The sequence below is a fragment of the Melanerpes formicivorus genome, unplaced genomic scaffold (assembly GCF_026170545.1).
Source record: "Melanerpes formicivorus ecotype bairdi unplaced genomic scaffold, bMelFor1.0.p_v2 SCAF_1, whole genome shotgun sequence".
Lineage (NCBI taxonomy): Eukaryota > Metazoa > Chordata > Aves > Piciformes > Picidae > Melanerpes > Melanerpes formicivorus.
Window position 1 is genome coordinate 34,978,512 of NW_027142353.1, and position 18,141 is coordinate 34,996,652.

Genomic DNA, 18,141 nt, shown 5'->3' on the forward strand with positions numbered 1-18,141 from the left:
TGAAATTTTCTCCTAGGTGTCTAGAAACAATAGATGAGCTGAAAACATGAAGTACAATAGATCTCATTCAGCTGGTGGAGTTCATAGCATCCCAGAATCATTAAGGTTGGAAAAGATCTTTAAAATCATCAAGTCCAACAGTAACCCAACTACCATGCCTACTAAACTCTATCCTGAAGTGCCACATCTACAGGCTTCTTGAACACCTCCAGAGATGGCAACTCTACCATCTCCCTTGGCAGCCTGTTCCATGCTTGCCAAACAGCAATGTCCTGCAGGACATGAGCAGCACCCTTTTTGACGGTACTGGGGTCTCTTTCCTCCCAGCTGGTTTTTGGTCACTGGAGAAATGCAATGCTTTGCTATATCCCTCCCACCAAACCCTAGAGATGAGCACATGGTCTTCTCACCCCAATTTAATTTGGAGGAGGCTTCCAGGGACAACCAAACAGGCTTCTAGCTCCTTGGGGAGGTGGGAGCATCCTCCTACCCATGCCATTTAGCTGTAGATGTGTATGTGTTGTTTCTCCCCCTTTTTCCTCCCAGGAGCAGGAAAAAGAAGCAAGGAACAGAGCTGCCTACATTTCTGCCTTGCCAAAATCCCCGCTGTGGTGGAGAGACTTTGACAGGGACAAGGATGATGACAACTCCTCAGGGGGCTGCAGCCCAGCAGCAGGTGGGGGTGGATCCGGCTCCTTTCATGGACTCGTCTTCTAGCCAACGGGTTAGACCAGGTAGCCAACATCTACAGGGCCAACCTGAAGCCAGAGGCTCCTCTTCCTCACCCTGGTGACAGCAAGCATACTGGAGGAAGATTTGGGGAACATTTCAATGGAAAAAGACTCAGGGGCTATTTAGAGGCACCTGGAGGGTCTCACCGCTTCCTATGCACTTGGTCTTCACGCCTTAATGTAACTAAGCTAATGCAGAGTTAAGCAGCTACTGACCTTGGAGAAGTGTCCTTTTGCTTCAGCATAGCTGTGTCTTGCCTGCTGTGAGCCATGCTACCAGCCTGGGGAGGGGATGAAGACTAGGACAGGGATGAAGATGGACCCAGTGGGGCCTCAGGGATGCAGATGTCCCATGCACATCTGATCTGCAGCACTTCCCATGGTGCTGAGTTGGTTTTGGGAAGGACCTCTGGGCGGTTGTTGCTTTTTTTTTTTTTTTAATGTGGTTTTGAGAACCCACCTTGACATATCCCTGAAGCTAGACAAAGGCTGAAAGGCTGAAAAATGCTGAGCAGCCAAGGTGGCAATGATGATCTGATGGAACGGTCAGCTGGCAAGCCTGCTTGGTCACAGTGAGCAGTGGCAGGTTGACTGGAGGGGTTTTCTGCAGCATTGCAAAGCACCCAGAAGAGACTGAGGGGAACAAACCTCTCTGGCTAAGAGAGGCTGAGCTGGTCCAGTTAGGGTTTTCTGGGCTCCAGCAAAGCCACATTGTGTTGCTGGTGGCCACTGGATGCTTTATGTGTACACAGCAGACCCAGACACACTGCTGTCTTTCCAGATGTGTCTTTAGGACTTGGTTAGCGTCTTTCTGCTGCTGTCATCTCATGGGTTTCTGGGCTGGATTTGTCCTTTAAAACTTGGGCTCCTTTGAAGTACCTTGAACCAAGTGGTACATGAGAAACCTCCCCAAAGCCAGGAGCTAGTGTTTTTGAAGTGCTGACTTGCAAGGGGAGTAGCCCAACCAGGTGCATTCTATCTGCGCTATATCAATACTAACTAACCCAATGTGTTGTACGAATCAATAATGGCACAGGGACTGATTTGGTGGCAGGAGGCCACCCAAGCCATGGGCAGTGTGTTTACAACATTGTGGTTCCCTTCCATATTCCTCCCCAGCTTTTGTTCCTGCCTGCTCCTCCCTTGTGCCTGTAGTAGAGATTTCTCCAGCTTAAGTGGCAGAGACTTGTGCCTTAGGTCCTGGGTGCAGGGCCTAATCCTGACTGTGGGGTACGGGGGTGGGAATATTGTATTGTTGTGAAGGAAAAGGCAAAGCACAAACATTGCTATGGGTAATGTGAGCAGAAAGTTTATCAGAGAGGATGCTTGGGATTGAATCTCTGGTGTGTACTATCATATTCTTTTATTGCCTTTCCTATATATAAATAAAGGACATCAACATAGAAGGTTAGTGTCTTTTTGCAATACTCCTTGCTTTTGGGCTGTTGGCTCAAAAAAAGGGGTAGAAAAGCTGGCAGGAGATGAACATCCACCCTCATGGATATGAGACAACCCTGCAGAGGGGTGGCTTGGAAAAGGGGAGTGGGCAAAGGTGGGGTGGGTACCCCCAGCCCTCTAAATGCAGATCACAGTCTTATCAGTGGGGTTCTGTAGGTGAGCAGTGGAGCGTGTTCATTTTTTTTAAGGCCACTAGACTTAAAGTAGTGCTAAGAAGACATAAATATGGCCCCAAAGCTGAAGACACAAAAGAAGTACAGTGCTTCCTAGTATGGTTAATAGACTTTTATGAACCTCCTCTCCAAAGAAGCTGCCAAAAGCTTTCAAACTGCTGTATTGCAAGCCCCTTGCTTTGTGTTGGAGAATCACCTGGAGGCATTTTCTGAGCCCTGTGCTGTAAGGTTCTTTTGCAGGAGACTGTCTCTGCCTTGATGAGATCCTAATTTAAATAATCAAGGCAGATAATCAATACAACATGGAAAACAGAGAGACTGTTTCACAGCTCCACGCTTCCCTTAAGTATGCCCTGATCTTTTCCCCGAGGTTTTCCAAGATGAGCAGAGGCAAACAGCATGCAGTACACAGCATGGGTGGCAGCCTGGGCAGGTTCAATGATGGAAGGAGGTGTTTTGGTTTAGTTCAATTTCCTTTAGTTAATTTCCTATAATCCTTAACATTGAGCTTCTCTGAGCCTCTGTTCCCAGAGCATTATCCACAGCTGCTGCACAGTCCTCTCCCCAAAATAATTGGTTGTAATGAGGCAGGTGTTGGGGTATCAAGTGATAGAACAGATCCACAGAATGGATTGGGTTAGAAGGGATCCTCAAAGGTCATCTTGTCCAACCCCCCTGCAGTGAGCAGGGACACCTCCAACTACATCAGGCTGTCCAGGGTCACTTAGAGTCCGATCTTGAATGTCTCCAGGGATCCTCAATCACATCCCTGGGCAACCTGGTCCAGTATTTCACCACTCTCATTGTAAAGAACTTCCTCCACATGTCCATGCCCAACCTAAATCTGCCCTGCTCCAGTTTCAAACCATTGCACCTCATCCTAGTGCTACAAGCCCTACTAAACATTCCTTGTCCAGCCTTCCTGTAGGTCCTCTTCAGATATTGAAGGTCTCCCTGTAGCCTTCACTTCTTCAGGCTGAACAGGAGATGGCCCCAACTTGCACCAAGGAAGGTTTAGATTGGATGTTAGGAAAAATTTCTTTCCTGCAAGAGTGGTCAGGCATTGGAACAGGCTGCCCAGGGAGGTGGTGGAGACACTATCTCTGGAGGCATTAAAAAGATGTGTGGACATCCCTGGAGGTGTTCAAGAGGGGATTGGACGTGGCACTTGGTGCCATGGTTTAGTCATGAGGTCTGTGATGATGGGTTGGACTTGATCTTTGGGGTATCTTCCAACCTTGGTGATTCTGTGATTCTGTGTGTGTGACATGGCACTTTGGGACATGATTTAATGGCCATGGCGGTGTTAGGTTGGTGGTTGGATGTGATCTTTCAGGTCTTTTCCAAGTGAAAAGATTCTGTGATTACTGTGCATATGTGTCTAGTATAAATATGTGTTGCTATACCTACAGAATACACACACGCATACACAATTACCAGGTAGTATAGCCCAGAGTGTCACACGGGCCTCTCTTGAGGAGAGCCTGCAGTGGAATCCTCAGCTCCAGATTCTGGATTCCAGTTGTGCTGCAGATGTGAGGTTTTAAAATGAGGTTATGGAGGCTGTCTTTCTCTGGAAGTAAGTAGATTTAAGTGTCTTGAGGGGGAGTTTGAACTGTTAACTTTGGGGGAAAATATTTGCTCTTGTACTCAGGTTTTATGGGTGATTTGGTGTTCTGAGCTGGAACTCACAGGCGCTGAGCAGCTGATGGAAGGAAGAAAGGCAGGATTTGTCCTCACCCTGCATGTACTAAAGTGTATCCTTGGAGCAGGAGTGTGAAATGCAGTTTAGCAGCTGAAAAATACGTGGCTTGTGTTCTACTATCAGGGAAAACCCTAACTGCTTTCTGAAGGCCCAAACTGCACACACAGGACACATGAAGCTGTAGGAGATACTTGGTGACATGCTGGGAAGATGCTCTGAATGTGCTGAATAATTCAACCTGATCAGGTTATTAATTCACCCTTTCTCTCCCCACTCTGAAACCATGCTGGGAGTCACCAGTTGGAGATGTCTTTTAATTATCATTCTTTTATTTCCCCCTTGCTTTCCCACTGCAGATACAGAACTTAAAAATGAGATCACCTTCACATCAGGCATGTACCATGTTTATTAACAGCAAAAAAACCCCAACCAAACGAACCAAACAAAAAAAATCAAACAAAAGAGAAAAGTATTATCTAGGCTTCTCTCAAGACCAATTTACAGGATAAATAATTGTTTCAAATTACTTAAAAAAACACCCAAAAACCAAAAAAACAAAACAACGACTCCCCCCCCAAGAATAAATTAATAACTTAAGTGATTAGCTGTCCACAGTGATTTGAAAACTTAATAACCATTCAAACAGTGACACCACAAGAAGACACGTACTGTACAGTTTGCCACAGATTACTCTTGTCCTTCCTTCTACAAATGGAACACTCAAAAAAATATCTCAAAAAGAAAAAAAAAAAGAAGTTAAAAATACTCCTCTTTAGGAACAGTCATAGGCTTTGAAACACACAAAACACCTTGCGAATCGGCTGCCGACCTGCAATGGCTTCAAAGCCGCAGCTCCGACCTCCCCTCGCAGCGAGTTTAAGAAACAAATGGAGAGAACTACCCTAATTTGGCTGGGCCCATTCCCACACAAACGTGCCCAAAGTCAATGGGGACCACAGGCTGGGCTGAATGGGACAAAACTACTCTAAAGGTTTGGTCCTAACTCTATGGGATTCATCGGTGGGCTCACCCTGGAGCCCAGGGTCCTATTTCCTTCCCCTCTCCACGAGGCGTTTCAGCCACCACATCCAAAGGGCTCTCAAGCGAAACGTGGTGTTAGCAGGGTTGATGCGGCAGCAGAACACTGAAACTGTGCAAATGGCTTTTCCCTTCCCCCCTACCTTGCTCAGGAATAAATCCTGCCAAGTGTTTTCCACCTTGGTGATTAAGGATGAGGGGTTTGGAATGAGTTTTGCAGGTCAGGATGTGCAGTGTTGGTGTGCGATGCTGGACATGCCAACGGGGGAGCACCGCACACTGCCCGGCCGTTGCATGAAGACTCAAACCAGCTTTTTGCATTGTTAGGTGTGAATTAGTGGCACCTCATCATGCATCTGTGAGGTGGGGAAATAAGAACTTAAAAAACAAACAAACAAACAAAGTCTTCATTTTACAAGCTGGAGAAAAAAAGTGGGATAAAGAGTTCAGATGGACACACCTCCTCCCACCTGCAGAGAATGTGTGGTGTCACCCAAAGAACAAGAGGAAAAATAATGGTGTCTTATCTCCTGGCCTTGGGGCAAACCTCTCCCATATAGTCAACCCCCTGGCCTGCAAACGAACCCATTACAGGACTGCATCAAAAGTTAAGAGCCTGCTGGAATGTGTCCAGAGAAGGGCCATGAGGATGATCAGAGAGCTGGAGCCTCCTGTGGAGACAGACTGAGAGAGCTGGGGCTGTTCAGTCTGGAGAAGAGGAGACTCCAAGGATACCTTATTGTGGCCTTCCAGTATCTGAAGGGGCCTACAAGAAAGCTGGGAAGGGACTTTTTAGGGTGTCAGGTAGTGATAGGACTAGGGGGAATGGAGTGAAACTAGAAGTGGATAGATCCATATTGGATGTTAGAAAGAAGTTCTTCCCCATGAGGGTGGTGAGACACTGGAACAGGTTGCCCAGGGAGGTGGTAGAAGCCTCATCCCTGGAGGTTTTTAAGGCCAGGCTGGATGTGGCTCTGAGCAACCTGATGTAGTGTGAGGTGTCCTTGCCCATGGCAGGGGGGTTGGAACTCGATGATCCTTGAGGTTCCTTCCAACCCTGACAATTCTATGATTGGAAGCAAGCCCAGTGGGAAGTTCCTTTAGCTCAAGAAATGGAGCTTATGCTCCAGATGTTGCTGGCTGGTGTTAAAATTTGGACACCATTTGCCAGGACCAGCTGGCCATGGGTTGGTAGGGAGAGTGTTTATTTGGTGAGACCTTGCTACATAGGAACTTTTCTCAAGGGCAGCCACTGAAGTAGCACTGAATAGGAGTGCAACTCTAGGAGTTGCAAACAGGGAGATAATATTGTGACTACAAGGACAATCTGACAGCAGGATGAACTTCTCCAGGCCAAGGAAAAATCACAGCCAAAAGGTGCATGTCTCTATGTGCAAGAGCCTTATTAACAGTTTCAAGATCATTGTGTGCATGTGGGCAGGTTGGTGCCTTTTGGGTAGAGAAGAGATTCATATGGATTCACCAGGGGCCCTAAACTGATGTATTGGCCCTTGGGACTCGATGCTGGACTGGTTCCTCTGATTTTCTTGACGGCTATGCATGTCCTTTGGCTGAAGTTGGGATTAGACTCTGCTCTTTGCTCTTCTCATTATGAGTAGGGCTTCTCCCAGCTTCACCCATCTCATTCAATGGGACACACAGTGAGGGTGAATGTCAACTTTTACATGGAATAGTAACATCATCAGGTGGGAAAACATCAACACAATGCAAGCATGACTTGACAAAACTGTCCTCTTCCTCACTTCCTTGGCCAGGAAGGTCAGACAGGACTTGGGAGCTATTTAAACATTTTCCTACCAAAGTCCACCACCACATAAGACCTGGACATGGCTCTACCACTCCCAAGGAGCCATGCTTATTAATGGGTGGCCAAAGTGAGACAGATCCTCCTTGTATGCTCGAGGGACTGTGATATCAGGGTATAAGGACTGGCATGGGGTTGCAAAGAGCAAAGTTTGATGTCTATTCTCACAAATTTACAGCTTCAGGCTGTCTTCCAGTTGCTTGGACCTTCTGTCAGTGTCCTGGATGACCTAGTGTGGACCAGCCAGCCCTCTTCCAGTTGCTTGGACCTTCTGTCAGTGTCCTGGATGACCTAGTGTGGACCAGCCAGCCCTCTTCCAGGTGCAAAGAATGGCCCCAGTATGGATTAGGTCGCCTTGCTGGGTGGTATGGCCTTAGAGGTTGTGCTGTGCCTTGGCTTCATGGCCAGAGAGGAGACCCTGGCCCTGTTTTGGATGCTAGAGGGCTCTGGGCAGTATCTTTGGTCCCTTTCCTCACATGGAGGAGTCTCTGCTCAGCCTCAGCAGCACAGTGTCTCAGGGAAAACCGTGAGAGATATCTCTAGTTCCACCCTCTGCACCACACAGGGTCAGCTGTGGGATTGATCCAGCCTGGTTGTAGAAAGCTCCCAAGGCTGGAGATGGCACCTCATGGGAGAACTCTGTGAAGCCATGGCACTGCTGCCCCATTACCAGCTCATGGGAGCCTCAGAGCATAACAGCATGTCCTGGTCCCCAGCATATTTCTGGTAGGGTTTCTCATGTCCAGCTCAGAGCTGAGCTCATGGACTTGGACTCCTTGAAAACCAGAGTGCTGTGGCATCACATTGTTGGGCAGGATGACCTTCTAAAGACTGAAGTGCTCTGGGTAAGTCCTGAGAGTGGTGGGAGCTGCCCTCCCACCAGAGCATGTTTTTCACGGGGCAAAAACACATTCCACAACCCACAACTCTTCTCTGTCTGACTCTTCACTCATACCAAAAGAGCACATGGTGCAGACCAAGACTTAAATCTTACTGGCAGACTCCCCTTCCTTCTGCCCTCCTGACTTCCTGTTCCCTCCTACATAACCTGTGCCTGGTGGCCTGGGGTCCAAATCCACCCGGGTTAGCCCTTAGTCAACCCAAGCCTTACCTACCTTCTGGTTCCAGCTCCAGATCTGTCTCTATCTACCAGACACTCAGCTTTACCCTGGCACAATCTGCACTCACAGGAATTTTCTTTCTCCAGCTTGACACTAAGTCTAAGCTTGGCATCCATTTAGAGCTGGAAATGTATTCCTCACTGCAAACGCAGATGGCAGTTCAGAGCAAATCCCCTCCAAGGCAGCTCAGACATTTCATCAGGAAGAGGAGCCATAGGCAGCAGTGCCACACTCACAGCAAGGGATACACATTTTGGGAGACTTCTGCCTTTAAAGCCACCAGCTTTGTCATTTTAATGCATGGGAAGAGCTTTGAGCCATAACCTTGGTGCTTCACAAAATCAAATATTGAGGTCATGATGCTGGTCCCACTGACAAGCCTTCTCTATAAGCATACTTGAAAGCATACCCTGTCTCTTAAATGGGACTGTAGAGTAGGTCCCCAGACCAATGTGAAGACCCAAACCATTTCCATTGCAATTAAAATAAACCATTTGCAATGTTCTCAGCTTCCTAAAATTACCTGCTTGTAACAAAAGAGTCAGTCATACTTAAGCATCCCAGGCTAGAGTGGAAGTGATAAACTCAGTGCCTTCAGGACAAAGTTCTTGGCAGTCCCTGTAATTAAAGCAGCTGCTTTTCAATATGGTTCAAGACTAAATAGTGCACAAACATTAATCATCAGGGACTGCTGTAATCAGCTCCAGCAACTGTCAGGGATGACTATTTCCACTGCAACCATTGATTACTTAACGGCTTTCAGGAAGGTTTGATGGAGTCATGTCTATGCAGCAATGAGTAGAGTCTGTGGGCTGCTGCTTATTTGGAGAGGTTATTTGATTGGTGCTGAGAAGGGACAAAAATAAAATGGGAAAACTCCAGCCTCACTGCAAAGCAGAGAGGGGACCAGGAACCAGCAGTTGCAAAATAGCTGCTTCTGGGTTGTTTTGGTCCTTGGTCTGCCAGAAGCGAAAGGTCACTTCCTGGGTACGCTCATGAAAGCTCCCCAAAGCATGGGAAAAGTGTCATCCCATGCCAGTGTTTGCCCCAGATACAGGCATTTGTGGGATGTGGAGGAAAAGGGCTAATTTCTCCAGTCCCAGCAGGGGCTTTTCCAATCTCAATTAACAATTTGGATTAAACTTGGCACTGGATACACCTCATCCCAAAGAAGAAGCACAGGGCACTGGCTGAGCAAAACACATCTCAACCTATCATCTTCTCACTCCAGCCACTGCACCATCACAAATGACTACTGCTGCTGCCTCCCCTTTGCTTGCCCACCTTTGGGACTTGTTGAGTTCCCCATCTCCTAGGTGGAAACCCGCCCCCCTCAATCTGAGCCTGGGCTAACACTTGATTTCTTCAGACTTTTGGTCCAGTTTAAGATATTTTTTTAGCCTACAGCTGGGCTCAGTTTCATGTTGAGCATAGTTGCACCGTTTTACTGAGTGCAACCCAAAGCAGCATAAAGGAGCTGTTCCCAAAATGGAAGCTGTGATCCACCCCAGAGGTGGCTGTATTTTAGTGTGAGAGGAGGAGAACAGCACAGTTTTGGCAGGGAAGTGCATCTACCATGCATCATAACCCTTATTCCCCAACCTCATCTTCCTTTGTGGCTGCCTAACACTTTAGAGAATGACATAAGAAAGAAGCAGCTTTCCATTTAGTCACATTTGCTTTTTGGTGGGGACAGGGAGCCCATCTGGATCAGGCCCAACATTTACTCTCCCCTGAGATGCAGTGATAAAAGGGGCTATAGAAACATGAAACACTGTACTCTAGTCCTCATTTCATTATCTCACCACGCAAGAGTGCAAGCGCCCAAGGAGAGGCAAAGGCCCCTGCAGGCTGTAACACACTTCCCAACCTTCAGAAAGCATCTGGATGTACTAAATCTTCCCCTTTGGCTATTTTCTTTTTTCTCCTAGATAATTTATTATTTTTACCATTAGAATATTTGCTTCATTATTCCTGCAGAAGGCCAACACTTCAATGTTTTTAAAGGGTCATTAGAGCTTTTCCATTAATACCCTTCCCTTTCATGGCACATTAGAAGAGAATATAAACTGGTGTAGGAATTTCAAGACTTATTTTACCAGCAGGCAGCCCTTAAGGGACTGGCATCCTATCCCCATGTGGGTGTGGGTGACATTTGGCTGTTTCCAGACTCAGGCCAAGCTTAAACAAATGTGCTAATGCTTGAGCATCAGTGTTCACTACAACTTGGTGGTATTGGTGGAACACAGAGCCTGTGATGCTGGGAGAAGCTCAGCTTGCAGAAGGAATAGCTGCAGCTCTTTAATAAATATTATTACCTAATCTTTCTAATGTCTCCACCGCTTGGCTGTTGGTTCACTCGTGTCAGCGCCTGCTGTCTGGCAATCAGGCTGCTCCATAGCAATCATTAGTCTTTCCTGTTTTCCTGAGATCATGAATTATTATCTCTGCAATAAATTGTCTCTTCCTTCTTGGCTCTCTGCACCCCGCAGCTGTCTGAGGAGCAGTCCCAAAGCCTGGCTATGTCAAGGAGGCAATGGCAGATTCCCACTCATAATTAGAGCCTAGGGTCGTTAACGTCAACAAGCCCCAGTTCTGTGTTGAAGAAACATTGCTGAGGATGGGGAGAAAATATCTAGTCCAGCTCTTTGCACCTACCACAAACCAACCATAATGCTACATTAATCTTGAAACACCTTGCTCTGACTCTCCTGACCACCCTCCACTCAAACCTAAGGCCTCAACATCCACCAACTTTCAATTACTCTACTCCTTCCTCCTTTCCTTCAAGTTACACCCAACCAGACCTCCTTCCCCAAGACCAACTTCTGCAGTACAGCATCCACCAGCCCTCACAACAGCCTTCCACTCACTCTCTGTCACTAATCCTTGGATCAATTCAGATTAGAGCCTAGGGTCTCCAGAGCCTCCTTGTGCCCCTTGTACTCAACCACAGAGCTTCTCATGATGACCATAGATGTAGGACTCACAGACAGCTGGGTCAGGGCTTAAGTTCTGTCATCCAAAGCCAAATCACCAGCCCACCAGCTTTGAAAGATGCTGGAGAGCATCAACAGCAGAAGACACCCAACAAACTCGGCCTTTCTACACATGCACGCATGTGTGTCAGCATGTGCTCGCATGTATGTGTGTGTGTGTATGACGGGGCAAGTCCTGGGCTTCTAAGTCAGCTCAGTGGGACAATCTAGATGCTCTTCAAGCTTCTGAAGGTTAACAACCATGACCAAAAACTTAGGGGCTATCTCAACAGGAGGACAATAGCCCTCAGAGGTTTTCAACATATTATTTACAAGAGATGGGACAATGAAAGTGATTGCAAAAGGAATGGTTCTTGCTCAGTTCTGGGGTAGTGGGGAAGGAAAGAAGAGGGCGACCATAAGGAGCTGGGGAATGATGTCCTATGAGAGATGCTGCAAACTTGCATAGAGGTATGGTATGGAAGAAGATGTGGGAGAGATGATGCAGTGTTAGCACATACAAGATGGCTTTAATAGCTGTAAGCAAAAGGTGTATAGGGTGAAACCTGGTATTGCTAAGTCAGAGTTCCTGGATAGTGCATCCAGCAGCTAAAGCCCAAACCTAGCCACTGAATGTAGTTGGTCTTTATCACTGGCAAACAGTATCTGCCAAGTCTTCCCCTGAAAGTAAGTTTCTTTTGTTGTCTTGAAATTAAAAAACATAATGAAGACCCCCTCCCCTCCAAAGACAAGTCTTAGAAACCCAGCCCAGCTGGAGCTGGCAGCCTGGTGGGGAAAACCACCAGGACATTTGCCTGTTCCTCTGCCTGCTCCAGGCGTTACTGCTTCGTGCTCTTGGTGGGCTCCGTGGACTGCCGCACATCAGTCCACTCCTGCATGGTGCTCTGCAGCGCCTGCGTCTTCTCCTTGTCCACCTGCACATAATCAACCTTCTCATCCGAGGCAACTGACGAGGTGGAGGGCTGTGGGGAGGAGAAATGTGGTCACTGCCTGCTCACTCATCAGCTCCCAGATTTTCCCTCTTGCTCTTCCTGCAGCAGTGCTGCAGGTACTGAAAGTCCACCTGCACCTCCCCTGCTATCTTACAGATGCTTCACCTTCCCTCTATCCTCCCAAAGGGGCTTGGATGAAGGACTTCCATCTGCCCTGCATCTTACTTGCATGAGACTGGGGTGCAGAGAGAGTGTAGAAATACCTTCTTAGTTGTACCCTGTGACAGAACAAGGGGCAATGGATATAAACTACAGCACAGGAGGTTCCACCTGAACACAAGGAGAAACTTCTTCACCGTGAGGGTCACAGAGCACTGGAACAGGCTGCACAGATAGGTTGTGGATTCTCCTTCTCCAGAGACTTTCAAGACCCATCTGGATGCATTCTTGTGTGACCTGCACTAGATTCTATGGTCCTGCTCTGGCAGAGGTGTTAGACTCGATGATCTCCAGAGGTCCCTTCCAACCCCTAACATCCTGCGGTCCTTTGACCATTTGGGTCTCTACCTTCCCAACAACTCTTGGGACAGGAAGGTTTGGTTGCAGTTGTGGTATCTAGCTGCTGACACTACAAAATCACCATTGTATCTTAATCATTTTTGTGTAAAGAATTCTTGTAGATACATACAAAACCCCCAGTTCCATCCTCCTAGCTGTGGTGACCCTACACACCTAGGACACTAGATTATTCTCATCCCCAACATATGTTTGCAAGTTCATCCAGGAGACCTGTTGAGGAAGGAGAAACCTTTTTTCCCATCATTTCTCACGTCCCAAAACATTGTCTACAAGGGTTTCAGAAGACCCTTAGCTGCTTTCAACTGGAGCCAAATGATGTTTTTTAATGGTCTAAACTCACCTTCCCAGGTTGGAGCACAATGTAAATTAGTGATACCTACAGAAATATTGTTGGGCAGAAAGAAACAATCAAGGGACAGCTGTCAAATAATAAAAGGACCTAACCAGTGGGTTGTTTAACCTAGCAAAAATGGTGGTGTTTGAGAAAGTTGAGGTAAACTTATAGGTTCCCAAAAGGTTTACACAATGCCTTGTCCTCCACTGTCCCCTCGCTTAGGTGCTTTTTAGCTTGAGCCAGGCTTTCCTCTTCCCTACCAGTTTGCTCAGGTTGGCACCCAGCAGGACCTGCCTTTGGTCCCCACCCTAGTCCACTCTGTCACTCCTGGGTATCATCTTCATCTTGGTATGTGGCCTTGGACATGTGGAAGTGTTGGGTAGAATGTTGGACCTGATGATCTGAAATGTCTTTCCCAAGCTTAACAATTATCTGATTTCTGTTGGGGAGCTTGTGGAATCTCCATGAACATGAGACTGTTAAAGCCTCATCTGGCACCTCAGGAGAGATCTAAATGTGGGGATGCCCTGAGGTCCTCTCTTGCCTTATTTTCCTGTGATTCACTTTAAGACAATGTTTGTTTCCCCTGTGTATGAGCCTGGAGAAAAGTCATCAACATCTGGGTCTTTAGGAGCTTCCCCTTCCACCTTTCCACAGAACTCTTGGCAGAGGCATCCCATTCCCACAGCTCATTCTAACCGGGTAATGTCACGGTCAGCTCAACATAATCCAGCTTTTAAACACCGCTTTCACTTGTTGAAAGCAGTTGGTACTTTTCCTGCTCAAATGGCAACATTTAAAAGCACCTGACTGGCAGGGAACAAGTGCCCAACATTGTCTAAATGAGCTCCTGAAAGAATCTCAGGTGGAACCCCCAAATCTGTCTTTGGAGGACCTATTGCTCTGAAGGAGGAAAACATTTTCTGAAACATCTTGAGATACCTCCTGAAAGCTTTGGAATATAAAAATCTCTAGCAGAAATTCTGTTCCAGCACACAATTTACAATCTCCAGTGGAATTTCTGATCTTGGCAGCATCTCTGCACATCCATGCTTCTGGTGACACTGCCAACAAGGCTGCAGACATGCAACAGAGACTGAGTTTGACCTAGAAATAAACCTAGCTACAGATCTGCAGGAAAAATCATGCCTATGAAGTGACCATTCAACAACCCCGCCCAGAGCTTTGCTGCTGCCTGTGTGCATAAAACCCCTTTGAATATGCATCACTTTTAATCAGAAGTTTATCAAACCCTGTCCCATACCTTTCTGTGTGGCCCTGGTGAGCTTGGCTGGAAATCCAGGGCCAGATAATCCACACTCCCCGAACTCTTTTTAGGTGCTGGGCTGTTGGTGCCACTAGGAACAGGAGAAGCAGAAATGGGGTTTTGCTAATGCAGAGAAAAGACAGGAGAGATAATGAGTATTAAAATGGGAAGAAGCAGGAATTAACACCATTCTGGCAACAAGAAGTACTTTTAAAAGAAGTACTTTTAAAAGAGGTCCCAGTTTGGCTATCTGCTCACTCTGGGACTAGGGTGTGCAGAATTAATGAAGGAATCTCTCTCTCTCTCTCTCATCTCTATCTCTATCTCCATATCTCTATCTCTATCACCTATCTCTATCTCTATCTCTATCTCTATATCATCTATGCTACATACTTTATATATACATTATGTTTTAGCCATATATCATATTATAGGATCCCCAGGGAAGTTGTGGATGCTCCTTCCCTGGAATTGTTCAAGGCCAGGTTGGATTAGCCCTTGAGCAGCCCATTCTAGTGGGAAATGTCCCTGTCCATGGCAGGGTGGGGGGTGTTGGAACTCGGTGATCTTTAAGGTCCCTTCCAACCCAAACAGTTCTATAGTTGTAATTACAATTATTATATATCGTGCTAATGACTTTTTCAAGCTAATCTTCTTGTTTTTATCTTTTGGATTACTTTTTCTGCCTTTGTGCTGTTTTTATTCAGATGCCTGACATCAGCAGAGGGCTTTAGCATTTCCCAGGAACCACACCTCAGCAAGGCCAGACCAGCTCTGGGATCTTCACTAATCACAGCCACACTACACAGAGCACAGATTTCCTCTACCCCTTTAATTACACAGCCTGAAAAATATGCTTCAAGTCAACTGTTTTGCAAAGAGACATAAAATCCCCTCCCTGTGAGCAGTGCCACTCCCTGCTGCTGCTCCGATAGCCCCTGCCCTCCACACAAACATGATGTCAGCAGCTGTTTAGGGGGAATAACAGCCCTGCCAAAAAAGCAACTTAAATTAGGAAAAGAGACTGTGGCACCCCAGAGACATTTTTATCCCTTCTTAAATCCTGGCAAAGCAGGCAATAGATGTCCCTGCTCTCACATACAGTAATAACCCCAATGGGAGGAGTCACTGCTCTGTGCATGTTGGGATGTATGTCAGGGTGTGCACCCCATTCATCATGGAGCTATCTCAGCACTTCTATGTCATGAGCTAGGAATGTGTATGCAGAGCTGTGGAATGTATATGTCCTGCCAGAACCATTTATCTTAGCTGTGAGGCCCTTACCATGGCCACGTAGTTCTCCTCGCTGTCTCCTGAGTCAGTGCTGGTGATGCTCTGGGAGGAGACAGGGCGACAGTATTGCAGAGAGCCGGCGTTGAAGGTCTGGCTGCAAGGACAAGGGTCAAGGTGTTAATGATGGTTGCAGGTGCTGCCTGCCCATTGCCAAGGAGGGGTAGGAAAAGGCAGCACATGATTCCTCTAATCATACACATGTTCATATCTGGACATTGGGCATCCGAAGAGCAGGTGGCATTGAGGTTCTGCTAACCTGACTTTGCTGTGGCTCAGAAATCACTGTCTGAATCTTCTCAATTTTTCCTTTCTAGGACTTTTTTTTAGTAACACCTTCCTTGATATGTACCTGTAACTCTCTTGCTATCAGCTGCATAAACCAGCCTCCATGATCTGAAGGGAGGTTATTGTGAGGTAGTGTTGGTCACTCCTCTTGACTAAAATAGTGATAGAACAAGAGGGAATGGATTCAAGCTGCACCAGGGTGGGGTTAATCTAGACATTAGGAGTAATTTTTTCACTGACAGGGTTGTCAGGCATTGGAACAGGCTGCCCAGGGAGGTGGCTGAGTGACTATCTCTGGATGTGTTTAAAAGCCATATAAATATGGTGCATAGGGATATGGCTTAGTGGTGGACTTGCTATAGTAGGGTTAATGGTTGGATTTCATGATCATAGAATCATAGAATTGTCAGGGTTGGAAGGGACCTCAAGGATCATCCAGTTCCAACCCCCCTGCCATGGGCAGGGACACCTCACACTACATCACGCGGCTCAGAGCCACATCCAGACTGCCCTTAAAAACATCCAGGGATGGGGATTTACCACCTCCCTGGGCAACCTGTGCCAGTGTCTCACCACCCTCATGGGGAAGAACTTCTTCCTAATATCCAATCTGAATCTATCCACTTCTAGTTTTGCTCACTACTTGACATCCTAAAAAGTCCTTCCCCAGCTTTCTTGTAGGCCCCCTTCAGATACTGGAAAGCCACAATAAGGTCTCCTCAGAGCCTTCTCCTCTCCAGACTGAATAGCTCCAGCTCTCTTAGTCTGTTTCCATAGGAGAAGTGCTCCAGCCCTCTGAAAAGGTCTTTTCCAATCTAAATGATTCTATGATTCTAATTCTTTTATCTCACAGGAAGTATTTAACTATGGAGGGTGCAGTGCCAGCCTTGGTGGAGCTTCTCACCTCCAACCTCACTGCAGCTCCAGGATTTGTTTTCTGTGCAGGGCCCCATCCAAATGTTTTGCTGGAAAACAAAGCCTCTGAGGCATCATCTTGCCTTTCAGCTGGCCAAATCTAATTCTGCAGAATAACACATAATGCAATCAGCCTCTGGCATGAAAGCTTGCATCTTAAAAAGCTATTTGTTGCCTTGCAGTAAAGTCTGGGTCATATGATTAGGTGATAAGGGAAAAATCCATTAGGTTCTCCAGGGTTGGACATCACGTCAGTCAAACCCTGCTTGCTGTTGCCTGGCACAGTGATTTCAGCACACAGCCCTCATGCCCTGCAGTCAGTCTCCACGCAATCCAATTTATTAGAGGAGTCACAGCAGCCAAGCTTTGCTTCTGCCTTTCATTGGACAGCATCAGACCACGAATTAGCAGCAGAATGGGAATTGTGTGAATCCTGTTATTTTTGGCTGTCAGACTTTGCTCTGAAGTGCTTTGGTTTCGTTTTGCAGGCTTCCTTCAGGCTAGGTTTTGCTTTCAAGGCAATCAAAACACAGCTCAGGCAGACCCTGCCAGTGTCACCCTGTGTTTTGAGACTACAGAGGGGCCTTTTGGGGGAAAAGTTGGATGTGAATTCATGTCCTGTGCCCACAGAATGGCTGAGTTGGGGTAGCTTGGCTGGGTCATGAGTTGTGGTGGGCCACAGGTCTTGTGCCAGTGATACAACTCTCCAGGAGCAGTCACATTCCAGAAATAGGAAATGTCTTCAAGAGATCTTAATTAGCTGCTCAGCCACATGCTGGGCTTTCATGTGAAATCCTGACCTAAATGAATTTATTTTCCTGCCAGTAGCTCTAGTGTGGGGAATATGAGTGTCTCTTAAAACATTTGACTAAGCTAGTAAGGAGAGCCTCTCTGTTTTGACAGCATCTAACCCATCTGGAGTCCTCAGCAGAGAAAAGACATGAACCTGTTGGAGAAGGTCCAAAGGAGGCCGCAAAAATGATTTGAGAGCTGTGACCCCTCTGCTGTAAGGACAGGCTGAGAGAGTTGGGATTCTTCAGCCTTGAGAAGAGAAGGTTCTGGGTAGACCATATTGTGGTCTTTTAGTACATAAAGGGGACCTAAAAGAAAGATGGGGACAATCTTTTTAACAAGGCCTGCTTTGCTAAGACAAGGAGTGATGGTTTTAAGATAGAAGAGGGAGATTTAGACTAGTTATAAGGAAGGAGGTTTTTACAATGAAAGTGGCCCAGGATGGCCAGAGAGGTGGTAGAAGTCCCATCCTTGGAAACATTTCAGGGCTCTGAGCAACCTGATTGAGTCAAATATGTCCCAGCTTACTGCAAGGGGATTGGACTAAATGACCTTCCAACCCAAACCCATTCTATGATCTAGACTAGAATAGAATAGACCAGGTTGGAAGAGACCTTCAAGATCATCGTGTCCAACCAATCATCCAACACCACCTCATCAACTAAACCATGCAACCAAGCACCCTAGCAAGTCT

At 46.8% G+C, this 18,141-nt stretch overlaps 2 protein-coding genes across 2 annotated transcripts in view; one reads left to right on the forward strand and one right to left on the reverse strand.

Moving 5' to 3' along the window:
- Positions 1-2,119, forward strand: part of USP35 (ubiquitin specific peptidase 35) — a 28,172-nt gene extending 26,053 nt beyond the window's left edge. Inside the window, exon 10 of the mRNA XM_068140014.1 lies at positions 547-2,119. Within this exon, the coding sequence (XP_067996115.1) occupies positions 547-717 (171 nt within the window). The 3' untranslated portion in view covers positions 718-2,119. The remainder of the gene's footprint in view (positions 1-546) is intronic.
- A 2,336-nt stretch (positions 2,120-4,455) lies between these two features.
- Positions 4,456-18,141, reverse strand: part of GAB2 (GRB2 associated binding protein 2) — a 143,291-nt gene continuing 129,605 nt past the window's right edge. Inside the window, exons 8-10 of the mRNA XM_068140026.1 lie at positions 15,447-15,549; positions 14,160-14,285; positions 4,456-12,012 (exon numbers count right to left, since the gene is read on the reverse strand). Coding sequence (XP_067996127.1) covers positions 11,869-12,012; positions 14,160-14,285; positions 15,447-15,549 — 373 coding nt within the window. The 3' untranslated portion in view covers positions 4,456-11,868. The remainder of the gene's footprint in view (positions 12,013-14,159; positions 14,286-15,446; positions 15,550-18,141) is intronic.